Source organism: Bos indicus, chromosome 13 (assembly GCF_029378745.1).
Source record: "Bos indicus isolate NIAB-ARS_2022 breed Sahiwal x Tharparkar chromosome 13, NIAB-ARS_B.indTharparkar_mat_pri_1.0, whole genome shotgun sequence".
Lineage (NCBI taxonomy): Eukaryota > Metazoa > Chordata > Mammalia > Artiodactyla > Bovidae > Bos > Bos indicus.
Genome location: NC_091772.1, coordinates 32,316,106 through 32,337,070, shown reverse-complemented (window position 1 = coordinate 32,337,070; position 20,965 = coordinate 32,316,106). Strand labels below are relative to the sequence as shown.

Genomic DNA, 20,965 nt, shown 5'->3' with positions numbered 1-20,965 from the left:
TCTTTCAAAAAGATTTCAATTTACTTCTCTTCTATGGACATTAGGGAGCCACTCATTCCTCAGAGGAGGGCAAAACTCATAATGCAATCAGGAGAAAAATGTGTTGACACAGGGCACAGAATGGGTAGGAGGTAGGGGAGTCACCAAGGAGCTTCTGAAACCATGGTACTGTGAGCTGGCCACCTGTGCCTCTGAACCAACTCACTGCCACTGACTTTCTCCCAAAAGATGACATGTGACATTGCAGAAATCACAAGGATTTCAATTCCAAAGTCTTTCAGCCAAAATCTGAATTTGCCATGAGCAAATCACATCACATGAACCAAACTATCCATATATATAAAAAATTGTAAATAATATTAATACTAATATTAAACTACCCATCCTCACTGTGTTCTTCTGCACTGGAAAACATTTGAGATAATATGACTATAAATTATAAACATGACAACAATGATGATTTAATCAAATCAGTAATAGTGACCAATATCCTATTTGTTGCTACTAACAGTTAGGGTCAAATTTCATAACCTTGATGATTGATACATTACAAACATGTACTATAATAGTAATGAGTGGGGGAAGGGACAGTAACGACATCTGAAGGCAGGAGACTCACTTTATTTGTCCCCATACGTCCTAAAATGACATAGGGCCTGGCACAGAATAAATGTGACGAATATTTGTCAGGAAAATAATTGAAGTTATATTTAATACACAAAGCTTATTATTACCATTTTATGGATACTATTTTAGAGAGCAACTGAGCAATATATCCTGCTTAAAGAGGAACTATATTGTCAAATAAATGTCAATCTCTATAAGTTTGATATGAAATATTCTCAAATGTACTGCCTTAGTAAAGTTTCAACATAAGGTATCTTTGTCATTTGATGCATTGGTCCAATATTGTCTCAAAGTCTGGGACTGTTTGCATCACCTTTGTATAAGCTCAAGATTTTGTGTACAATCATCATTCAAGTAAATAGCAGTCCTGATATTCAAACACTGTATTATTATAATAGAAAAATGCATATGTTAATTTTTAACTAGAATATAATTGCTTTACAATGTTGTGTTTATCTCTGCTATACAACAGTGGGAATCAGCTGTATGCATACATACGTTCCCTGCCTCTTGGACCTCCCACTGCCCTCATCCCATCCCCTAGGTCATCACAGAGCACCGGACTGAGCTCCCTGTGGTATGCAGCAGCTTCCCACCAGCTGTTTTACACATGGTACACGTGTCAGTGCTGCTGCCAATCCATCCCACCCTCTCATTCCCTTTCACCCCATATCCTCAGGTCTGTTCTTTACGTCTGCATCAAAAAATGCATATTTTTAGAAAATATTCCTTGTACACAGTTCCAGTAGTTACCAAGAAAAAAAAAGTTTAGTATTTCTCTGGAGCCCTCTGGTGGGATATTTTAATTTTGCTGCCCAAGAAGCTGAAAATAATGCCAGCATATTCTAAGGGCTTCAAAAACTAAACAGATAAACTTCTAAAATATTAAAAAATATGAGAACAACCAATGAAGAGGGGTTACCTGGGGCAGACACAAAAGATGGCTTGTTTCTCTAGAGCAATGCTATGTGATTGAGGCATAAGGAAATCCACAAATGGAAGCCACCTATGGAATTCTAAATTTGCTAGTACCCAAGTCAAGAGAAACAGGTAGCTTTCATTTTAAATATCTTATTTAACCCAATATATTCAAAACATGATCATATAGTCAATTAAAAATAATGAGGTAACTTTTTTTGTCATGCTATGTCTTGGAAGTCCAGTGCATATTTTATACCTATAGCATAACTCTCTTGGAACTAGCCGTGTTTCATGTGTTCAGTGCTCACATGTGGTTAGAGGCTACTGAACTGGACAGTGCAGCCCCAGAGACCCAGGGATCATGGATGAACAGGGTGGCATTGCAAGGACAAATAGTACATGAGGTGGAACTCTTGCCCAAGAGAGTCAGCAACTGCGTGTGCTTCATACTCCTCTTTGTTTTTTCAAACTCAGGCTTATTTGAGTGTATAAATAAGACAGAATGCTAATCCAGGAAGTACAGAAAATTTAAAAACTAATGGAAAGTGAAAGTTAACAAGTGAAGTAAGGCATGTAACCCAGCAGGACTTTATGGGGCCTTCAACAGACCCCACTCTCACATCCTCAGCTGTAACTTGTCTCTGAAATACCTAGACAACAGTGTCTTCTGAGTGTTTAATAAGTTGTTTTACAGATGCTAAAACCACCACCAAATGAAAGAAATTAACTACTTGATTATCATGGGCATGTAGCCCTCAGACCTGTTGGTGCCCAAGGATTGATAATATTAACCCCTGTGACCCTGCCCTGATACCTCACCATCAACCAGAGAATTGTACTTGAGCTTATCACATACCCTGCAATCCACCTCCCTTACCTAGCCTTTAAAGATGCTTTGCTGACCTGCTGTATAGCACAGGGACCTCAGCTCAGTGCTCTGTGATGATCTAGAGGGGTAGGATTGGAGGGGCAGGGAGTTGACAATGGAAAGGAGACTCAAGAGGGAAGGGGTATATGTATACATATAGCCAATTCACTTTGTTGTGCAGCAGAAACTAACACAACATTGTAAAGCAATCATACTCCAATGTAAATGAATAAATAAAAATGCTTTGCTAAAACATATTGAGGATTTAAGTGTTTTGCACACTAGCTGCCCTAGACTCCTTGCTTGTCACCTGCAATAAACATTGTGCTTTCCTTCACAGCAACCTAATGTCAGCACATTGGCTTTACCGTGCATGGGCTAGCAGACCCAAGTATGGTTCGGTAACAGGCCTTGTAGAGATACAAGAATAATGGACTGAGTGCTTGACAATATAAACAAGTACTCACAAGGAGAACAACTATTATTAGTATTTCTACTTAATAGGTAGGAAACTATAACTGGAGGGTTAAGGAACAAAGTCAAGTTACAGAATTCTGCCTACTATACCAGGGATGATAAAACCACCATTCTCCTCTTTCCCAAAGTGGCAATTCCAAATCTTCTGAAGGAGAATTATATGAGCTCTTCCAAGAGGGAGGATTATACTATTTATCATATGCAAGGAAGAGAGGAGATGAAATATAAAAATTACTGAAGTCTCTCTAAGGCATGCCCACAGTTATAAGGGTGAACCTGTAAAGTATAATCAAACCCAATAATGGGACCTTCATCTACATCCATTGGCAATCTCTGCCGTATTTGTATCCATTAAAGTTCCAAACACACCTACACTCTGCTTCAGCAATTCCACTTCTAGGAATAATGAGACACATGAAACCACATAGATATAAAATTATTCACTGTAGCATTGCTTATAATAATAAAAAAATGGAAGTAAACTAAAGCTCCATTAAGAGAGGACTAGTCAAAAAACAAAAAAAAATATGGTCTCTTCCTGCAATGGCTAATGTACAGCCATAAAAATGAACATAGAAGCTATTTATGTACCAGAAGGAATAACACCCAACATTGTTATTAAGTGACAAAAGTAGAGAAAAGTGTATTATCTGCTGCTATTTGTATAAAACATACAAAAATAATTACATATTTATTTATATAGTCATAGAATAACTAGGTAAGGATATACACTCAGACACAGTTATTCAGAGAATAAATGCATATTTGAATAAGACATTGGAGGAAATTATTATTTATCATGTCATACCTTGGACTTTCTAGCTATGTCAACCATATTTTAAAATAAATGAAATTGCTTTTAAAAGTCACAGAGAAAAAAAAAGTCAAGAATGCCACACTATCAGATTTCCCAAGCAGAGAACATACATACATACATAAGTCTCTTTGAAGTTTTAAGTGTCTCTCCAAAACAGCTGATAGTGAAAAAAAGTGTAGTTAGTTCGCTTTTGCTTAGTTTGAAGAAGGAATGCAGTTTGGCCTTGGTAGTTTAATTCTTCTATAAAATTATAATAGAGAGCATAATTGCCCTTTTTCCCTCTGGTCTAGCCTGTATATAGAATTCAGTTACTACTTCTGGGATGTTTTACTATATTTCAGTGAAGACTTCAGTTTATGTTAAACAAATAGCACTGGCTCCCAGATAGGCCATTACATAGCGAGGACATAATAAAACACCCTTTTCAGATATTGATTTCCTAGCTTGGACTTTAGTTCTGTCACATGTGCCAATTTTTTGCAGCCTATGAATATCTTTTTCCTCACTGAAAACACATGAATAATAATACCTACCACCTAGGGCAGCTGTGAAGATAAAATTTTTATTAACAATTATTTATTTATTAAATTTTTTTTATTAATGGTTTTGCTCCTGCTGGAACACCCGAGAACACTCTGGAAACGTTAGCAACCAAGACAAAGACATTTGTAGGAATATCATTAAGTTGCCTCCATAAATGATCAATCAAACCTGTCATTGCCGACAGTTAGGACTAGGCTGTCATTTGACCTCTAAATTATTTTATGTACTTCAGATCAAATAGATCACTTACCTGAGGGGATAACAAAAGGATTTAAAGTGGTGTTGCCTTTTTTGCAAATATAGCCTAGTTTCTGAACACACTGTAGATTTTCCCATTTAGCATTTTTTCCGGGATTGAGTGACACACAGCTTTTTCCTGGTTCTGCTGATGGACTTCCTTTGGAGAAAAAAATAAAATAAAATTAGGATTACTATAGTATGACAAGTAGATAGTCCCTCACAACCTCATGTGTTTATCCTTGGCATTTAATGGATCCCCAGTTTTTTGCTATACATTCACAAAGAAATATTTACTGCCTACAGAGCAAAAGCTATGTTGGATACTACTTGTTTTTCCGTTGTTGGCTCATCCCAGTACTTAAAATGTTGATTATACAAGTTTATTTCTTTGGGTTTTTTTAAGACTTTTTTTTTTTGATGTGGATCATCTTTAAAGTTCTTATTGAATTTGTTACAATATTGCTTCTGTTTTATATTTTGGGTTTTTTTTTTTTTTTTTGGCTGCAAGGCACATGGGATCCCAGCTCTCTAACCAGGCACTGAACCTGTACCCCATACACTGGAAGGCAAAATCCCAACCACTGGCCCAAGGAAGCCTCAGTAAGTTTACTTCTTTGAAATAACTTTTTCCCCCAATGAGCTCAAATAATAAAGCTAAATCTTAAACCGTGAACAGTTTTCACACTGGGCTATTTTATGTATGAAAGTTAAAGTTTGAAAGTGTTAGTCACTCAGTCGTGTCTGACTCTTTACAGTCCCATGGACTGAGCCTGCCAGAATCCCCTGTCCATGGAATTTTTCCAGGCAAGAATACTGGAGTGGGCTGCCATTTCTTATTCCAGGAGATCTTCCTAAACCAAGGATTGAACTCAGGTCTCCTGCACTGCAGGTGGACTCTTTACCATCTGAACCACCAGGGAAGCCCCTCATTTTATGTATGATAGCGGGGTAAATAACAAGAGTTTGTTGTGTGGATCCCAACAAACTGTGGAAAATTCTTAAAGAGATGGGAATACCAGACCACCTGGCCTGCCTCTTGAGAAACCTGTATCCAGGTCAGGAAGCAACAGTTAGAACTGGACATGGAACAACAACTTCCCTATTCCTTCCAAATAGGGAAAAGAGTAAGTCAAGGCTGTATATTGTCACCATGTTTATTTAACTTCTATGCAGAGTACATCATGAGAAATGCTGAGCTAGATGAAGCACAAGCTAGAATCAAGATTGCTTGGAGAAATATCAATAACCTGATAAGCAGAAGACACCACCCTTATGGCAGAAAGCAAAGAACTAAAGTGCCTCTTGATTAAAGTAAAAAAGGAGAGTGAAAAGTTTGGCCTAAAACTCAACATCCAGAAAACTAAGATCATGGCATCTGGTCCCATCACTTCACAGCAAATAGATTGGGAGACAATGGAAACAGTAGCAGACTACTTTTTTGGGGCTCCAAAATCACTGCAGATGGTGACTGCAGCCAGGAAATTAAAAGACGCTTGTTCCTTGGAAGGAAAGTTATGACCAACCTAGACAGCATATTAAAAAGCAGAGATATTACTTTGCCAACAAAGGTCCATCTAGTCAAAGCTATGGTTTTTTCAGTAGTCATGTATGGATGTGAGAGTTGGGCTTTTAAGTTGAGTGCTAAAGAACTGATGCTTGTGAACTGTGGTGTTGGAGAAGATTCTTGAGAGTCCCTTGGACTGCAGGGAGATCCAACCTGTCCATCCTAAAGGGAATCAGTCCTGAATATTCATTGGAAGGACTGATGCTGAAGGTGAAACTCCAATACTTTGGCCACCTGGTGAGAAGAACTGACTCATTTGAAAAGACCCCAATGCTGGGAAAGATTGAGGGCAGGAGGAGAAGGGGACGACAGAGGATGAGATGGTTGGATGGGATCACCGACTAAATGGACATGAGTTTGAGTAAACTCCAGGAGTTGGTGATGGACAGGGAAGCCTGGCATGCTGCAGTCCATGGGGTCGCAAAGAGTTGGATACGACTGAGCAACTGAACTAACACAATATTTCAAACTAGCCATATTCTACATAGTCAATACCCTCCCAAAAACCTAAGTCAAGCTAACTGTGAGGACCAGCTTAGAGACATGGGAAATTTTTCTAGTTAGAAAGAAGAGGCAGGAAAGATGGCAATAGGAGAAAAAGAGAAGAATGTCACCAAAAATGCAAGTCCATGTGCCCCGATGCACAGGGAGGACAAACAATTCTAAAAAACATTGGAGTTTGGAACAGAGAATTGTTTACTGTAGGACCGTGTAAGAGGATAGGTGTCTCGTGCCCCCAAGAACCCCAAAGTTACTGAAGTCCCCACTTAGTCCATCAGTCATGTCCAACTCTTTGCAACCCCATGAACTGTACCCCCCCAGGCTCCTCTGTCTGTGGGATTCTCAGGCAAGGGATCTCCGACCCAGCGATTGAACCCCCATGTCTTGCATTGCAGGCAGGTTCTTTACTGTCTGAGCCATCAGGGAAGCAAATCTGTACCAAACGAATGTTATTCTCTGTCCTGATAAAAAAGGCACAACTTTGACTCTCCAAGGTCCCAGTCCTGGCTAAGCAGAGGCAGAGCTCAGTTGATGGCTCCCTCAGGACCAGGTCCCCTGACTCTGCCCAGCTGTCATCTCTGAAGGGAGCTAGGTATCCAGCCCAACTGGCCCTCAGGCTCCTCAGGCCACCCAAAGAGGGGAGACCAGGTCCCACAGACTGTGACCCAGGCAGACTGCCACCACCACGAGGTCACAGAGGCAGTAACGGGGAGAGGTTCGCCACTGCCTCAAGGCCCAGTCCAAGGCTAGTGGCTGGCCTTGGTGGGGGCTCTGGAGCCCAGCAAGACACAGCCCCCAGCCCTCTGGCCCAAGGCTAAGTGAGCTGAAGGGTCTCAAGGGAGAAGACCACGATCCACCTCAGACCACCACTCCACTGTTGTCTGAATCTCCTCACTAACTGTCCTTTCTTGATGGTTGGTTGCTTGTGGGAAGATTCCACTGAGGCACTGACCAATGGCTGAGCAGGACCTGTTGCCTGGTTACAGACTACAGAGTAATAACGCGCAGCAATGGCTGCTGTGCTAAGGGCTGCGCTTCTCTGCATGCACTTACAGGAAGAGCTGCTAGAAGTAGCAATGTGTGTTCAGTTGCTTCAGTCATGTCCATCTCTTTGTGACCCCATGGACTGTAGCCCATCAGGCTCCTCTGTCCGTGGGATTCTCCAGGCAAGAACACTGTAGTGGGTTGCCACACCCTCCTTAAGGGGATCTTACCCACCCAGGGATCAAGCCTGCATCTCCTGTAACTCTGCAATGCAGGTGGATTCTTTAGCTAAGCCAACTACTTCTAGGGAAGCCTAGAAGTAGTAATATGCCACCCTAAATGCTGACAAAGTATTCCCAAGAGCTCAGACTCTCTCTCAAGATTTTAAACTCAGCCTATTGAAGAATATTTTTAACAGCTAACCTCTCATCCCATTGCTTACTAGAAAATGATTAAAACACCAGGTCAAGTCAGCTTGGCGAATGCACTTGATACAAGGATCAATACCCACATTTCTCATGCTTTTCTATCACTTTAATATATGATTTTAAAACCAGGACTGGAAAAGCTAGCTGCAGCTCCCAAGAGAAGACAGGATGATGAGTCACACTTTCTTTATGACTCTGCTTGGTCACTTCTGACATGTATACAAACTGGGTCTGGGCCACACTTTCCCTTCCTGCAAGATGGAATCACATTACCTGCTCCATAAAACCTTTGTCAAAAGTGTTTGGAAGTTGCTTGAATAGCACAGAAAGAAAAAACTGTTAGTGATAAGGATAAACCTTTTTAAATGTATTGGTTTTATGGCCAAACTTCCACTATAACTGAACTAAGAGATAAGGTACCAGTACTAGAAAGAAACTTTCAAGAAACAATATTTCACAGCTAGTAGTACTTAACTAATATATAACTATTAAATCATAGTGATATAGCTATTTACCAATAGAACACCAATACCAACTTTAATATATCAATTATTTGTCTTAAATGGTTACTATAGTTACTTATTTGCATTCACACTTCCATGTCATTTGTATAAAATATTGTTACTTAAAATGTAGATGCACTTAAAAAAAAAAAGTAGATGCACTTTAATAGATGTATTACTTTGGAAGTACTAAACTGAATGCTGATTAAACAGTTTATACAATTAACCACTTCTAATATCCCACAAGGTTTCTAATTTTTGTTTGAAGAAACTCTCATTTCAGAAGTTGATTTGATCTCAAACCTACTTCTCAGGAATTTGATTTAGTAAGAAAGGATATCTCTTTTCTCATTAGTATTCCAATTTTATTCCTCACTTTCACCGAAGTTAACCCCTCAATTTTCTCACTGAACTCTTAGAATGCAAATGGTTAAATCTAACAATAACTGTCACTTCAAACTGAGTAATAAAATGATCTAACAATCTATAACAATTAAGCAGCAAAGAATAAACTCTAATCCTCCAATAAATAATTATTATCCAATCATCTGACTGAGTCAACTGGAAGTCTCCAATTTAACTTGACTGAGTCAGAAGGCAGACAAATCAAATTCTCACTCATAAAAAAGCACATCTTATATTCCCCTGCAGCAACGCTTACTTCCCATATCCAGAGGAGAGCAGAGCTAATGCTAATGACAGACTTGTGACCATCGTGCACTGAAGCAATACTTTGAAAATCAAATTGCAGAGTAAAATCTAATGTTTAAATCAACATGTCTCCTCTAAAAAATCCCCTCTCACGTTTTAGCATATTCCAAATATCACCTACTTATTTCAAAGCTTTTCTTTTTCTTTTCAATATCATAAGACTATAACATAGAAAGTGGAGAGTTTAATCCTCTAAGCCAAAAGCAAAAATCATTCAATGGCTTTAAAAAGAACTCTGATCATATGAAAAAACACCACACCAGTATTTTCCATCACAGAAATGATAAATAGACATGACCCATCCTTTCCCACACCTACTGCAGACATCACTAATCCTTTCCTGCATGCTTTCCTAATAAATCAAGATTAGTACAGGATGGAGTGTGGGTTGGGAGTTTAGAATCATACTCGGTAGAGAATGCCTCAGGGGATCCCCAACTTCGGGGATCTAATGCCTGCTGATCTGAGGTGGTGCTAATATAATAACAACAGAAGTAAAGTTCACAATAAATGTAATGTTCTTGAATGACCCCCAAACCATCACTCCTCCTTCTTGGTCCATGAGAGAACTGTCTTCCACAAAACCAGTCCCTGGTGTCAAAAAGGCTGAGGACCACTGCCTCCGGAAGTGACTAACAAGGGTTGGTATTGGTGGATAAGATGGAAGACTTTTTGTCATCACTGGTCCTTTGTTTTCTCAGAATAATTGCTGTATATGTAGTTGCATCTTTATCATTTAGTCTCCTTTTATATTCTGTTATCTCTCTGTCAAAGCTATGGTTTTCCCAGTAGTCATGTATGGATGTGAGAGTTGAACTGTAAGAAAAGCTGAGCGCCAAAGAATTGATGCTTTTGAACTATGGTGTTGGAGAAGACTCTTGAGAGTCTTCTTGGACAGCAAGGAGATCAAACCAGTCTCCTGAGAGTCTTCTTGGACAGCAAGGAGATCAAACCAGTCCATCCTAAAGGAAATCAGTCCTGAATATTCATTGAAAGGACTGATGCTGAAGCTGAAACTCCAATACTTTGGCCTCCTGATGGGAAGAACTGACTCATTTGAAAAGACCCTGATGCTGGGAAAGAATGAAGGTGAGAGGAGAAGGGGATGACAGAAGATGAGAAGGTTGGATGGCATCACCAACTCAATGGACATGAGTTTGAGTAAACTTCAGGAGTTGTTGATGGACATGGAAGCCTGGCATGCTGCAGTCCATGGGGTCACAAAGAGTCAGACATGACTGAGCAACTGAACTGAACTGAACCTCTGTGTCATGACAATGAAGAAATTAGTTCAGAGCCTTCTCTGGCCTTCAAAAAACTGGAAAGCTATTGCAGGCTTGATTGTCCCCTGTGTTTTTTGACAACTAAACTACAAATTGTTAACAAAATTGTTCATGAATGATAATGCTAGTATGGAATATTACAACCTGTGGCTGTAATTATTTTTAATCCAACTCTATTTGATTAAAAACAGGAGAAAATGATGTTAGTGTAGACTTTCAGATCATGATCACGATGACAGAAATATGGCAAATATCTCATGGCTCAAGATAATGAGAAATTCTCCAGCCCAAAATAATTTAAATTTCTTAAATCCATAGTGTGTGTATATGCAAATAAATATGCATAAAATCTTTGAATATAATATGTAGCATTATATATTATATAAATATCTCATAAATATAAAATAAAATATTTGAATATAATACCTAGAGAATCAAGGATACTCTGAGAATATATACTTTTGAGTCCTCTATTGATTTGTGCAATAATCCTTCCAGACAAGTCCTTTTCCCAGAAAGCTGGAATATCCTTATAATTTTAGTGTATTCGAATCTAGCTGGCAGGTTTCTAAGCAAGGTAAGAAATGGACTGCATTTGATGAAGTCTCCCAATTATGCCCTTCGTGATCTACATGTGAGCTGATGGAGATCTCCAAGGTACCAAGATAAATTAAATGTATATGAATTCAACCAGCTTAATCCCACCGATTAAATCAGACAAGCTTAATCCTACCTGGTAACCAGTTCAAATATCGGAACGGACTGCCCCCACTCCACTGCCATCCACTGTTGAAATTTAGACTGTTTAGTCCAATCCAGAGTCCTGAAGTCAGAGAATTGGTTAAACCTATAAGACAGAAGCAAAACAAAAACTGTCACTCAGAAAAGATGGTGAAATAAAATTCAGAATTAAGTACTTGAATCAAAATGTATTAGAGAGAAGTCATGAAAATCATGTCTTGCAAATCTCCTCTGAGTAGCCTAACAACCTAAAAGCAAGTACAACTGTTACCTCCACTGGTAACATCTAAGTTAAGAACATAGATAAGCAAGGAATGTCCTTGTTGGGAGTCTAACTCAGATATGACCAGGCCTCAGCCCCCATCATGTTGATGACTATTACAGGATCATGTGAACATGCTTTTAATTTGGAGAAGACTCTCTCAGACTATCTTCAAACCAAAACATGTTTAGTACATTTTAGAGAAAAAATAAGATTGATTTTGTATAAAAGTCAGCATTTCCTATCATGAGAAGCTGAATACACATTTCAATCCATCACTCTTGTTACCCTGCCCTCATATTTCAGAACTTACTCTCAGAATCTTTTATTGATATTTTTAAAAATCAATTTTTTCCTCATGAAGATGATGATTAAAATCTAAACACTATGTGCTTGTTCTCCTACAAACAATGTTTTATTTAGGTAGTTGCCCATACGTGCTTACTTGCTTCAGTCCTGTCCGACTCTTGTGACCCCATGGACTGTAGACTCCTCTGTCCATGGGATTCTCTAGGCAAGATACTGGAGTGAGTTGCCATGCCCTCCTCCAGGGGATCTTCCCAATCCAGGTACCAAACCTGGGTCTCCTGCATCTCCTGCATTGCAGGCAGATTCTTTACCATTGAGCCACTGGGAAGCCCATTTAGGCAGTTAATAAATCCTAATTACAATGTTTCAAAGTCTGTGCTTGGCTTGAGATGGAATAAAGAACAAAACAGAAGCAACATGGACCTCAGCCCTCCTATGTTAAAAAACTCTAACCTTTTATTACTTATAACTTAAAAAAAATTAGATCTGTTGTTCTCTATATATTCTTTTTAGTTGATTAAAGAGTTAATGATAGCATATTGAAAAGCAGAGACATTACTTTGCCAACAAAGGTCCGTCTAGTCAAGGCTATGGTTTTTCCAGTGGTCATGTATGGATGTGAGAGTTGGACTGTGAAGAAATCTGAACACCGAGGAATTGATGCTTTTGAACTGTGGTGTTGGAGAAGACTCTCTTGAGCGTCCCTTGGACTGCAAGGAGATCCAACCAGTCCATTCTGAAGGAGATCAGCCCTGGGAGTTCTTTGGAAGGAATGATGCTAAAGCTGAAACTCCAGTACTTTGGCCACCTCATGCGAAGTGTTGACTCATTGGAAAAGACTCTGATGCTGGGAGGGATTGGGGGCAGGAGGAAAAGGGGACGACAGAGGATGAGATGGATGGATGGCATCATGGACTTGATGGACATGAGTTTGAATGAACTCCAGGAGTTGGTGATGTACAGGGAGACCTGGCATGCTGTGATTCATGGGGTCGCAAAGAGTCAGACACAACTGAGTGACTAAACTGAACTGAACTGAAGTGGCTCAGTGGTAAAGAATGCATCTGCCAATGCAGGAGACTTGGGTTCGATCCCTGAGTCGGGAAGATCCCCTGGAGAAGGAAACAGCAACCCACTCCAGTGTTCTTGCTTGGATAATCCCATGGACAGAGGAGACTGTCAGGCTGCAGTCCATGGATTGCAAAGAGTCAGACATGACTTAGCAACTACAACCACCACTCCACGCTGAATTAGAGTTGACAAAAAGTGCAACTGACAAATTTCAAACTCTGTATTAAATATGTCACTTAAACCTGATGAGTATCTTCCACAATTTTTTCTCTAATGTGTTTGTAATTTCATAAAAAAGATTACCAAATGTTTTTAGTATTATTACACAAAGCATCAATTCCACATGCTAAACTTTTTAATGTTTAATTATTATGCATGCATTGTCTGAAATGGTTAATACCTACTTTTAAACTTAGTTATAAGACATAGTAATGTCCAATATTACACCATATTTTTCTTTTCTATACTGTGGTCCAATGTGTTCTCCAGCCTCCACCATAGGAAACTGGCAAAAACAATCAGAGTAAACAAGCCAATTTCACTTCCTGTACCTTATTTCAGTTCTGCAAATCCTATTTGTGCACATACATAGTTATAAATCAGTTTCAAGAACTGAAGATTTAATTGAGTGTCCCAACATTTTTGAGGGCAGAAGTAGAAGAAACAATGAAGTGACGATGGGTGATGTAAGAATTGGCTGCTGGGCAGAAGCCGTTAACCCAGCTGCTGCTGCTGCTAAGTTGCTTCAGTCGTGTCTGACTCTGTGCGACCCCATAGATGGAAGCCCACCAGGCTCCCCCATCCCTGGGATTCTCCAGGCAAGAACACTGGAGTGGGTTGCCATGTCCTTCTCCAATGCATGAAAGTGAAAAGTGAAAGGGAAGTCGCTCAGTCATGTCCGACTCTTAGTGACCCCATGGACTGCAGCCCACCAGGCTCCTCCGTCCATGGGATTTTCCAGGCAAGAGTACTGGAGTGGGGTGCCATTGCCTTCAGCAGATAATGTGAAATCAGATTGCCAGTTTACTAGAATGAATTTTCTAGAACAAGGGGCTGTTGACATCTAAATTAAGAATTCTCCTTCATGCATTGGGGACCATCAGATCTTTGCTTATTTTGTGAGTGAGACCTGGGCAGAGTGTAATGGAAAGACAGAGCTGAATTCCAATTCAGTTATTTTCTGAACATCTGGGATAAGGCAAAATGCTTAACTCATCCCTCCTTCTGTTACTTTGTCTATAAAGTGAAGACAGTAATTCTTATTTACCAGTTTTAGCATCAGCTTTAGAAATAAAGCTGTGTCTGACACACAAAAGCTGTTTAATAAATAATAGCTGATTTGATTTCAGAGTCATTAAAGAGGCTTATACCTTTGTGTCAAATGAAATTTACTCTTAAAAATTCTCACATAAAATAAATCATATTTTATTTTAAAAGTATAACTATTGTATTTGTGGCTTTTAAAAAATTTTAGTGATCTACTTCCCAGAATGGAATGAATGACAATCTCCTACTCACACCTTCATTTTCTAGAGTCTTCGCCAATTTATGCCAATAAATTCCAAATGTCATGAATACCTTCTTTCCAGAAAAACAAAAGTCTGTATTAATTTTTAAATTCTCCCTTAGACTCCTTTTGTCTCCTCATGCTTGGTATTTCTAACTTAAGGAAAACAGGAGGGACTTCCCTGGTGGTACAAAGTGCTTCCAATGCAGAGGCATGGGTTTGATCTTTTGTCAGGGAACTAAGATGCTGTGCAGTATGACTAAAAAAAAAAAAAAAAAAGAAAGAAAGAAAAGAAAAGGCAGGAGATGCTACACATCTCATTGGAGAAGTCATTCTTACCCGGATTTCAATTCAAATTTGCTGACTGAAATTCCAGAGGCTTGGGTGAGATTCAGCTAAGTATCTGAGGTGAACTCTGCCTCGAAATCTCTTTGGGCTTGTTTGCTCCCCTGAGGACACAATAATAGCCCTTGCTGATTAGGGAAGCATTTCCTGCAGCCAGCGCCTGATAGCAGAGCTGGAGCCAGAAATGTGGAAGTGAGCGGAGGGCTGGGGCAGTGATGCTGTCCTGCCCACGTGGCCCCTTTGCTCTAGGCAGCTGGAAAGAGAGTCCAAAAGTAACCTGTGCTCTGTCCCTTCGCTTCTGGAAAGCCAGAAAACAAGCAAAACTCAGAAGAGTCAAGATAACACAACACACAAACAGACCCATTAAAAAAAAAAAAAAGCCAAGTGAAACCATTTCAACTGATAGAGTTTTCTCTCACCCATGCAAGCCAGCACACATCACACCAGGATTGTCAGCTCATCATTTCTCTTCCTTCATCATCTACATAAATTTCATCTATCTCTGTCTGTTTTCCTCTTCTCCTTATCTTGATACATGGTTATAAACATTAATCCCTCTGTACTTTGTCCCAACACTACATACAAAGGCCCCAAAGACCAACACAGACCAGGACAACACCCCGGTGAGGTCACAGCGCTTTTCTGTCTTCAGTTTCCTTAATAACGCCGGAAAGAAAATGGCGGCTGCAGTTACACTACTAGGAAAAATGTTATACTTGGTGTTTTCAAAGTTGTACTTGGCGCCTAACTATTGCAATAAAGCTTTCATTACAGTGGAGCCAGTTTTCATGATTTAGTCCTCAGAAATGGGCAAGAAGCAGAAAAATCTTTCCTAATAATGCCTTGTATATTTCACAAAGTTGTACTAAAATATAACGCATGTTACATTTTTTTCTACCTAAAATAGGATGCAACCAGCATCTTGAAATTCAGTTTAAAAATAGTAACTTATAGGAGAAATGTGTTTCACTTGATGGAGATATCATCCAAAAAGAGTTGGAGAAAGCAAAGTCCTAGATAATGAGGTAAGGCTGGGGACAACTCTGTCCCCCATACCAGGTAACACACACTTTCTCCCTTAACAGATGATATCACTGCAGCATAGAAGCCTCAGGTATTACCCCCAAGATCCCCCAGCTTCACAGATCAGGGGCTCAGGCAGTCAGGCTCCTAAGTCTGTGCCCTACACCTCTGAGCTCTGCTGCCTGCTGTCCAGGCAGATGGAATCAGTAGGCGTTTTTGACACAGCGGGTACTGAATATAGTGTTTTACCAAGTGTGGTCCTCATCCACTTGCCCCAGAATCACCTGGAAAATTGATCATATGCAGATTCCTGGGCTCCCACATTACACCTACTAATCTATATTCTCTGGGGGTGTGCACCCAGGCAGCTTCACTTTAACAAAGTTCCCTAGTGATGGATAAGCAACTTCACACTTAAGAACCATTGTCTTCTTGCCATAAACTGACCACTGGTCCAAATGTGAGGCTGAATTTATAAATAATTGCTTTTCTTGTGTTGCATCCTCATTTGTCAGTTAGCAAATATTCTTCAATACTGTCTTCCTTGGAAGGTTCTGCTGTGAATCTCTCTGGGGGTGGGGACATACCTAGTCACAAGAGATCCCTCACTTTCAGCCGTCTGCCCCTCCAATCCTTTTTCTACACAGCATTCAGTTTGCTCTCTCTGTGGCATTTAATGATAATTTGTATTTATTTGTTTGTTTTCTTGTTTATGTGTTTTCCCCATTGAACTTTAAGCTCCACGTGGACAGGATATGACTGGCTTTGGTATCATTATGTCCTAAGACCTAGAACAGTGCTCCATGCACAGATACCACCTTGTAGAATGATGAATGAATTTAAAACAAATGAATATTAGGGGAAGTAGAACATATATAAGTAACTTTTATAAAACTGGTAGACAAATAAGAGAAATGCAGACACAAAGGGAGAAGATTGCCTTTCAACTGGATAACATGTGGGGAATCCCAGATACAAAAAATGCCATGGAAACAGATGTGGAGGTGAGAAAGTATGAGACATTAGATGAGAAACCCAAAACTTTTCTTCTGTCAAGACTGTGAAAAGCACAATGGGGAGCAGCACTCAGTGGACAGGTGACAGCCCTTGGAAGTCAGGCAAAGATGTGTTGTTAATTATTTGATAAGAAATGAGAAGCCACTAAGGGTTTTTTCAACATGGTGGTGACCAGAACAGAGATAGATTAAGCTAGAAGCAGGGTCAAGGTGAATGGGAGGAGAGACTCTAGAGCAGGAAATGGGGGATGCTCTTAATCTCATACTTATTTCTGGTCCTGATCTCTCTGTTCCCCGAGTGTGGATTACAGAAGTTAAAACAGAACTTCTCATCTCAAGCAAACACTAATTCTTTTCATTTTCACATATAAACCAATGCTTAAAAAAAAAAATTGTAGAAACAGTAAGACCTGAAAACCAGTAGTCTGGGAATTTGAGAGCTAGGAGGTCAAAAAAAAAAAAAAAACCCAGCTCTTGTCCCTGTTTGTGGTGGGAGTAAATTCTTCAATGCTAATGGAAAACCACTGACTTGAGGCTACACCTAGAATACCTGACCTGTCTGGCACCCATGTCTTGTGTCTAAAACATTGCTAATTGATCGTGGCATCTTCTACTCTGAGCCCAGATTAATCTTCAGAATCCTTCTCAGCACAGGTTCCAGACACTGTCACAACTAATAGAAGAAAGTTGGCTACGTTCAAGAGGGAGGGGACATATGTACACCTATGGCTGATTCATGTCGAGGTTTGACAGAGAGCAACAAAATTATGTAAAGCAATTATCCTTCAATTAAAAAATAAACAAATTTTAAAAAGTTGGGTCATGAGACAAAACCTATTTGTCACTTCAGGTGTCTTTTACAGGTTTCACATTTGTCATGCCTCCTGCACCATCTCTTTAGGACTGACTCGATCATGATATCTATAATTATTTGTGCTATCTGCTTTTAAGTTAAACTGCAACCCACACCAGTATTCTTGCCTGGAAAATTCCAAGGACAGAGGAGTCTGGCAGTCCATGGGGTTGCAAAGAGTTGGACACAACTGAGCAACTGAGCATGCATGCACACATAGAAAGACAACAATCATGACCTCACAACTTTGTTTTCATTTCACATCATTACCTGTCAGGTATGTCTGCTCATGTATCTCTGTGATGCTCAAGAGTTCGGCATCCTGTTGTTGGCAGCTCTTCCTCGCCTGGTGCCAAGTTAAAGCAGCTTTGGAATTTATCTGATAGTAAATGCTGGTCAATGGATCCTTAGTCCATAAGCTTTCACTGCCTTCAACTGCAAAAGAAGCCAAAAGGAATTGATTACATTACCCAGGGAAAGGATTTTCAGGGAACAATATTTTTGAAACAATCTTGGTAGTACTAATGCCTAAAACATTGTATTTCTTTTCCTTTAATTCTTTCTTTTACTTAGGTTTAAAGTGACTATGAAATTGTCTTGACTCCTGAAATCAAGATGGGGAATTTTCCAAAGATCCACCACATTGCATTTCTTTCATGTGCCTCAAGAAAGAAAGGAAAGATATTTGTCTGTTTTTCCATTAGGATGCTAGAGATCAGATGAGTTGAGAAGTGAGGCAAATACAAAGATTAAGAACAGTGGTAACAGGGACTTCCCTGGTGATCTGGTGGCTAAGGGACTCACTTTCAGAGCAAGGGACTTGAACTCGGTCGGGTTCAACCCCTGGTCAGGAACTAGATCCGGCATGCCTCAACTAAGATGCGGTGTAGCCAAACAAATGTGTGGTTCTTTAAAAAAAAAAAAAGAATAGAGATAACAACCCAACTTCCTTAATCTAGAAAAACAAGAAAGAGAAGAGAAAATAAATATGTCTTCTTGTGTCAATGTATATGTCACCTGCACTTTCTAGTTTGGTCTTTTTAGACCAAAGACACAGGCATTACAAGCAAAGGCCACGGATTCCACAGACTGAGCAGAACTTGCCTCCAGGCTCTGTCACTCACTCGTGATTTGATCTTTAATTAAAGCAATAGCTTCTGGAGTCTCATTTTCTAATCTCTAGAATATATTACACATTGTGGTGGTTTAGTCGCTAAGTTGTGTCCAACTCTTGAGACCCCATGGACTGTAGCCCACTAGGCTCCTCTGTCCATGGGATTCTCCAGGCAAGAACACTGGAGTGGGTTGACATTTCCTTCTCCAGGGGATATTCCTGACCCAGGAATTGAACCCGGTCTCCTGCATTACCGGCAGATTCTTTACCAACTGAGCTACAAGGAAAGCAGAATATTACATGTTGGTACCTCTCAGTAATAGCTTATCATTATTTTTTTTCCTTCAGAGTAAAAATAATTTTTAAATTTTTACCTTATTTTTTTCCTTTGCTACTTTACACTTCCCAATATATTCTATAAACTTGGCAATATTCTATGAAAGGCCAATAATATAGATGAATAAGCATTACTGATAGCATTTTGCATATAAGATGATTGGGAAATGAGTCAACAATTGAAATATCTTTCTGTGCTTTGTGTTATAAAAACTTTTCTTTTGTCTTTTTAGTAATATAAAATTCTACTTACAAGTCATGTGAAGTCATAACCCTTTCATTTATTTGTAAGGAAGAGAGAAAAATTATGTTACTTCTCAGATTTTCTGAGAAGTATTCAATTTGCTAAGAAACTAGACAGTTGGCCATGTGTATAGAGCCTATAGTATTCATATGCATATGCATATGCTGCTGCTAAGTCACTTCAGTCGTGTCTGACTCTGTGCAACCCCATAGATGGCAGCCCACCAGGCTCCCCCATCCCTGGGATTCTCCAGGCAAGAACACTGGAGTGGGTTGCCATTTCCTTCTCCAATGCAGGAAAGTGGAAAGTGAAAAGTGAAAGTAAAGTCGCTCAGTCGTGTGTGACCCTCAGCGACCCCATGGAATGCAGCCCACCAGGCTCCTCCATCCATGGGATTTTCCAGGCAAGAGTACTGGAGTGGGGTGCCATTGCCTTCTCCATTCATACGCATATAGCCAACATCATATATCGCATACAGTCTACACTATATATGCATATAGCTTACTCTCTATATACACATATATACTACACTTTATATATGCATATAATTGCAATTCTTTGTATCTGACAAGGAAGTGACCTTTTTCATACACTTACCACACAGTATGATATGAAATTTAAGGTCCATGAAACACTAAAGAGGAAGATAAATATGTCAACAGTTCATCTGGGCAACAGCAGAGACATTTCTAAGGTGTTTTAACTATAAAATCATTATATTTTTATATAAAAATAAATTTGAGTTAGTAATGTTAAATTTAATTTAATGTAATTTGAGATCTTACTAGTTTAATGTGTAATTGGAATTTTCTCCATGTAAGTGAGATGATTCAAACGAGACTGATTTGAGGTTTATTTGAAGAGGAAGCTATTTTAAATAAATATTTTTAGAAACTTGGAGGTTTGGCTTGTATTGTGGTAGAAAGTGTGAAATATAAGTGAAGTAAGCCAGAAGGAAAAACATAAATACAGTATACTAACGCATATATATGGAATTTAGAAAGATGGTAACAATAACCCGGTGTACGAGACAGCAAAAGAGACACTGATGTATAGAACAGTCTTATGGACTCTGTGGGAGAGGGAGAGGGTGGGAAGATTTGGGAGAATGACATTGAAACATGTAAAATATCATGTAAGAAACGAGTTGCCAGTCCAGGTTCGATGCACGATACTGGATGCTTGGGGCTAGTGCACTGGGACGACCCAGAGGGATGGTATGGGGAGGGAGGAGGGAGGAGGGTTCAGGATGGGGAACACATGTATACCTGTGGCAGATTCATTTCGATATTTGGCAAAACTAATACAATTATTTAAAGTTTAAAAATAAAATAAAATTTAAAAAAAAATAAAAAAGAAAAATAAAAAAAAAGGGGGGGGGATGATTTCTCATCTAGGAATGAAGAAAAGGGATATAAATGAACAAAGAAAAAATACAAGACTTTTCTCTTCATTTAAAGAAAGAATGTTTTTCATTTTAAATCAAAGAACTAAAACTTATTTCTCAATGAATGCATAGGTTTGCTGACCCTCTATCTCCCCAAATTGTACAAATTCCCACAGTAAACCAGCACAACAGATACTGAGAGCTAAAATTGCAAGCTATGAGGAACTGAGAGAAAGGGGGCTTTTCCTTTTCCTGTTGCCCTGATACTTGAAAATAAATGTCTAAATAGA

At 39.4% G+C, this 20,965-nt stretch overlaps 1 protein-coding gene across 1 annotated transcript in view; it reads right to left on the bottom strand.

Moving 5' to 3' along the window:
- MRC1 (mannose receptor C-type 1) overlaps nucleotides 1–20,965 on the bottom strand; it is a 124,070-nt gene that overhangs the window by 81,517 nt on the left and 21,588 nt on the right. The window contains exons 4-6 of the mRNA XM_070800891.1: nucleotides 17,865–18,029; nucleotides 11,201–11,314; nucleotides 4,504–4,650 (exon numbers count right to left, since the gene is read on the bottom strand). Coding sequence (XP_070656992.1) covers nucleotides 4,504–4,650; nucleotides 11,201–11,314; nucleotides 17,865–18,029 — 426 coding nt within the window. The remainder of the gene's footprint in view (nucleotides 1–4,503; nucleotides 4,651–11,200; nucleotides 11,315–17,864; nucleotides 18,030–20,965) is intronic.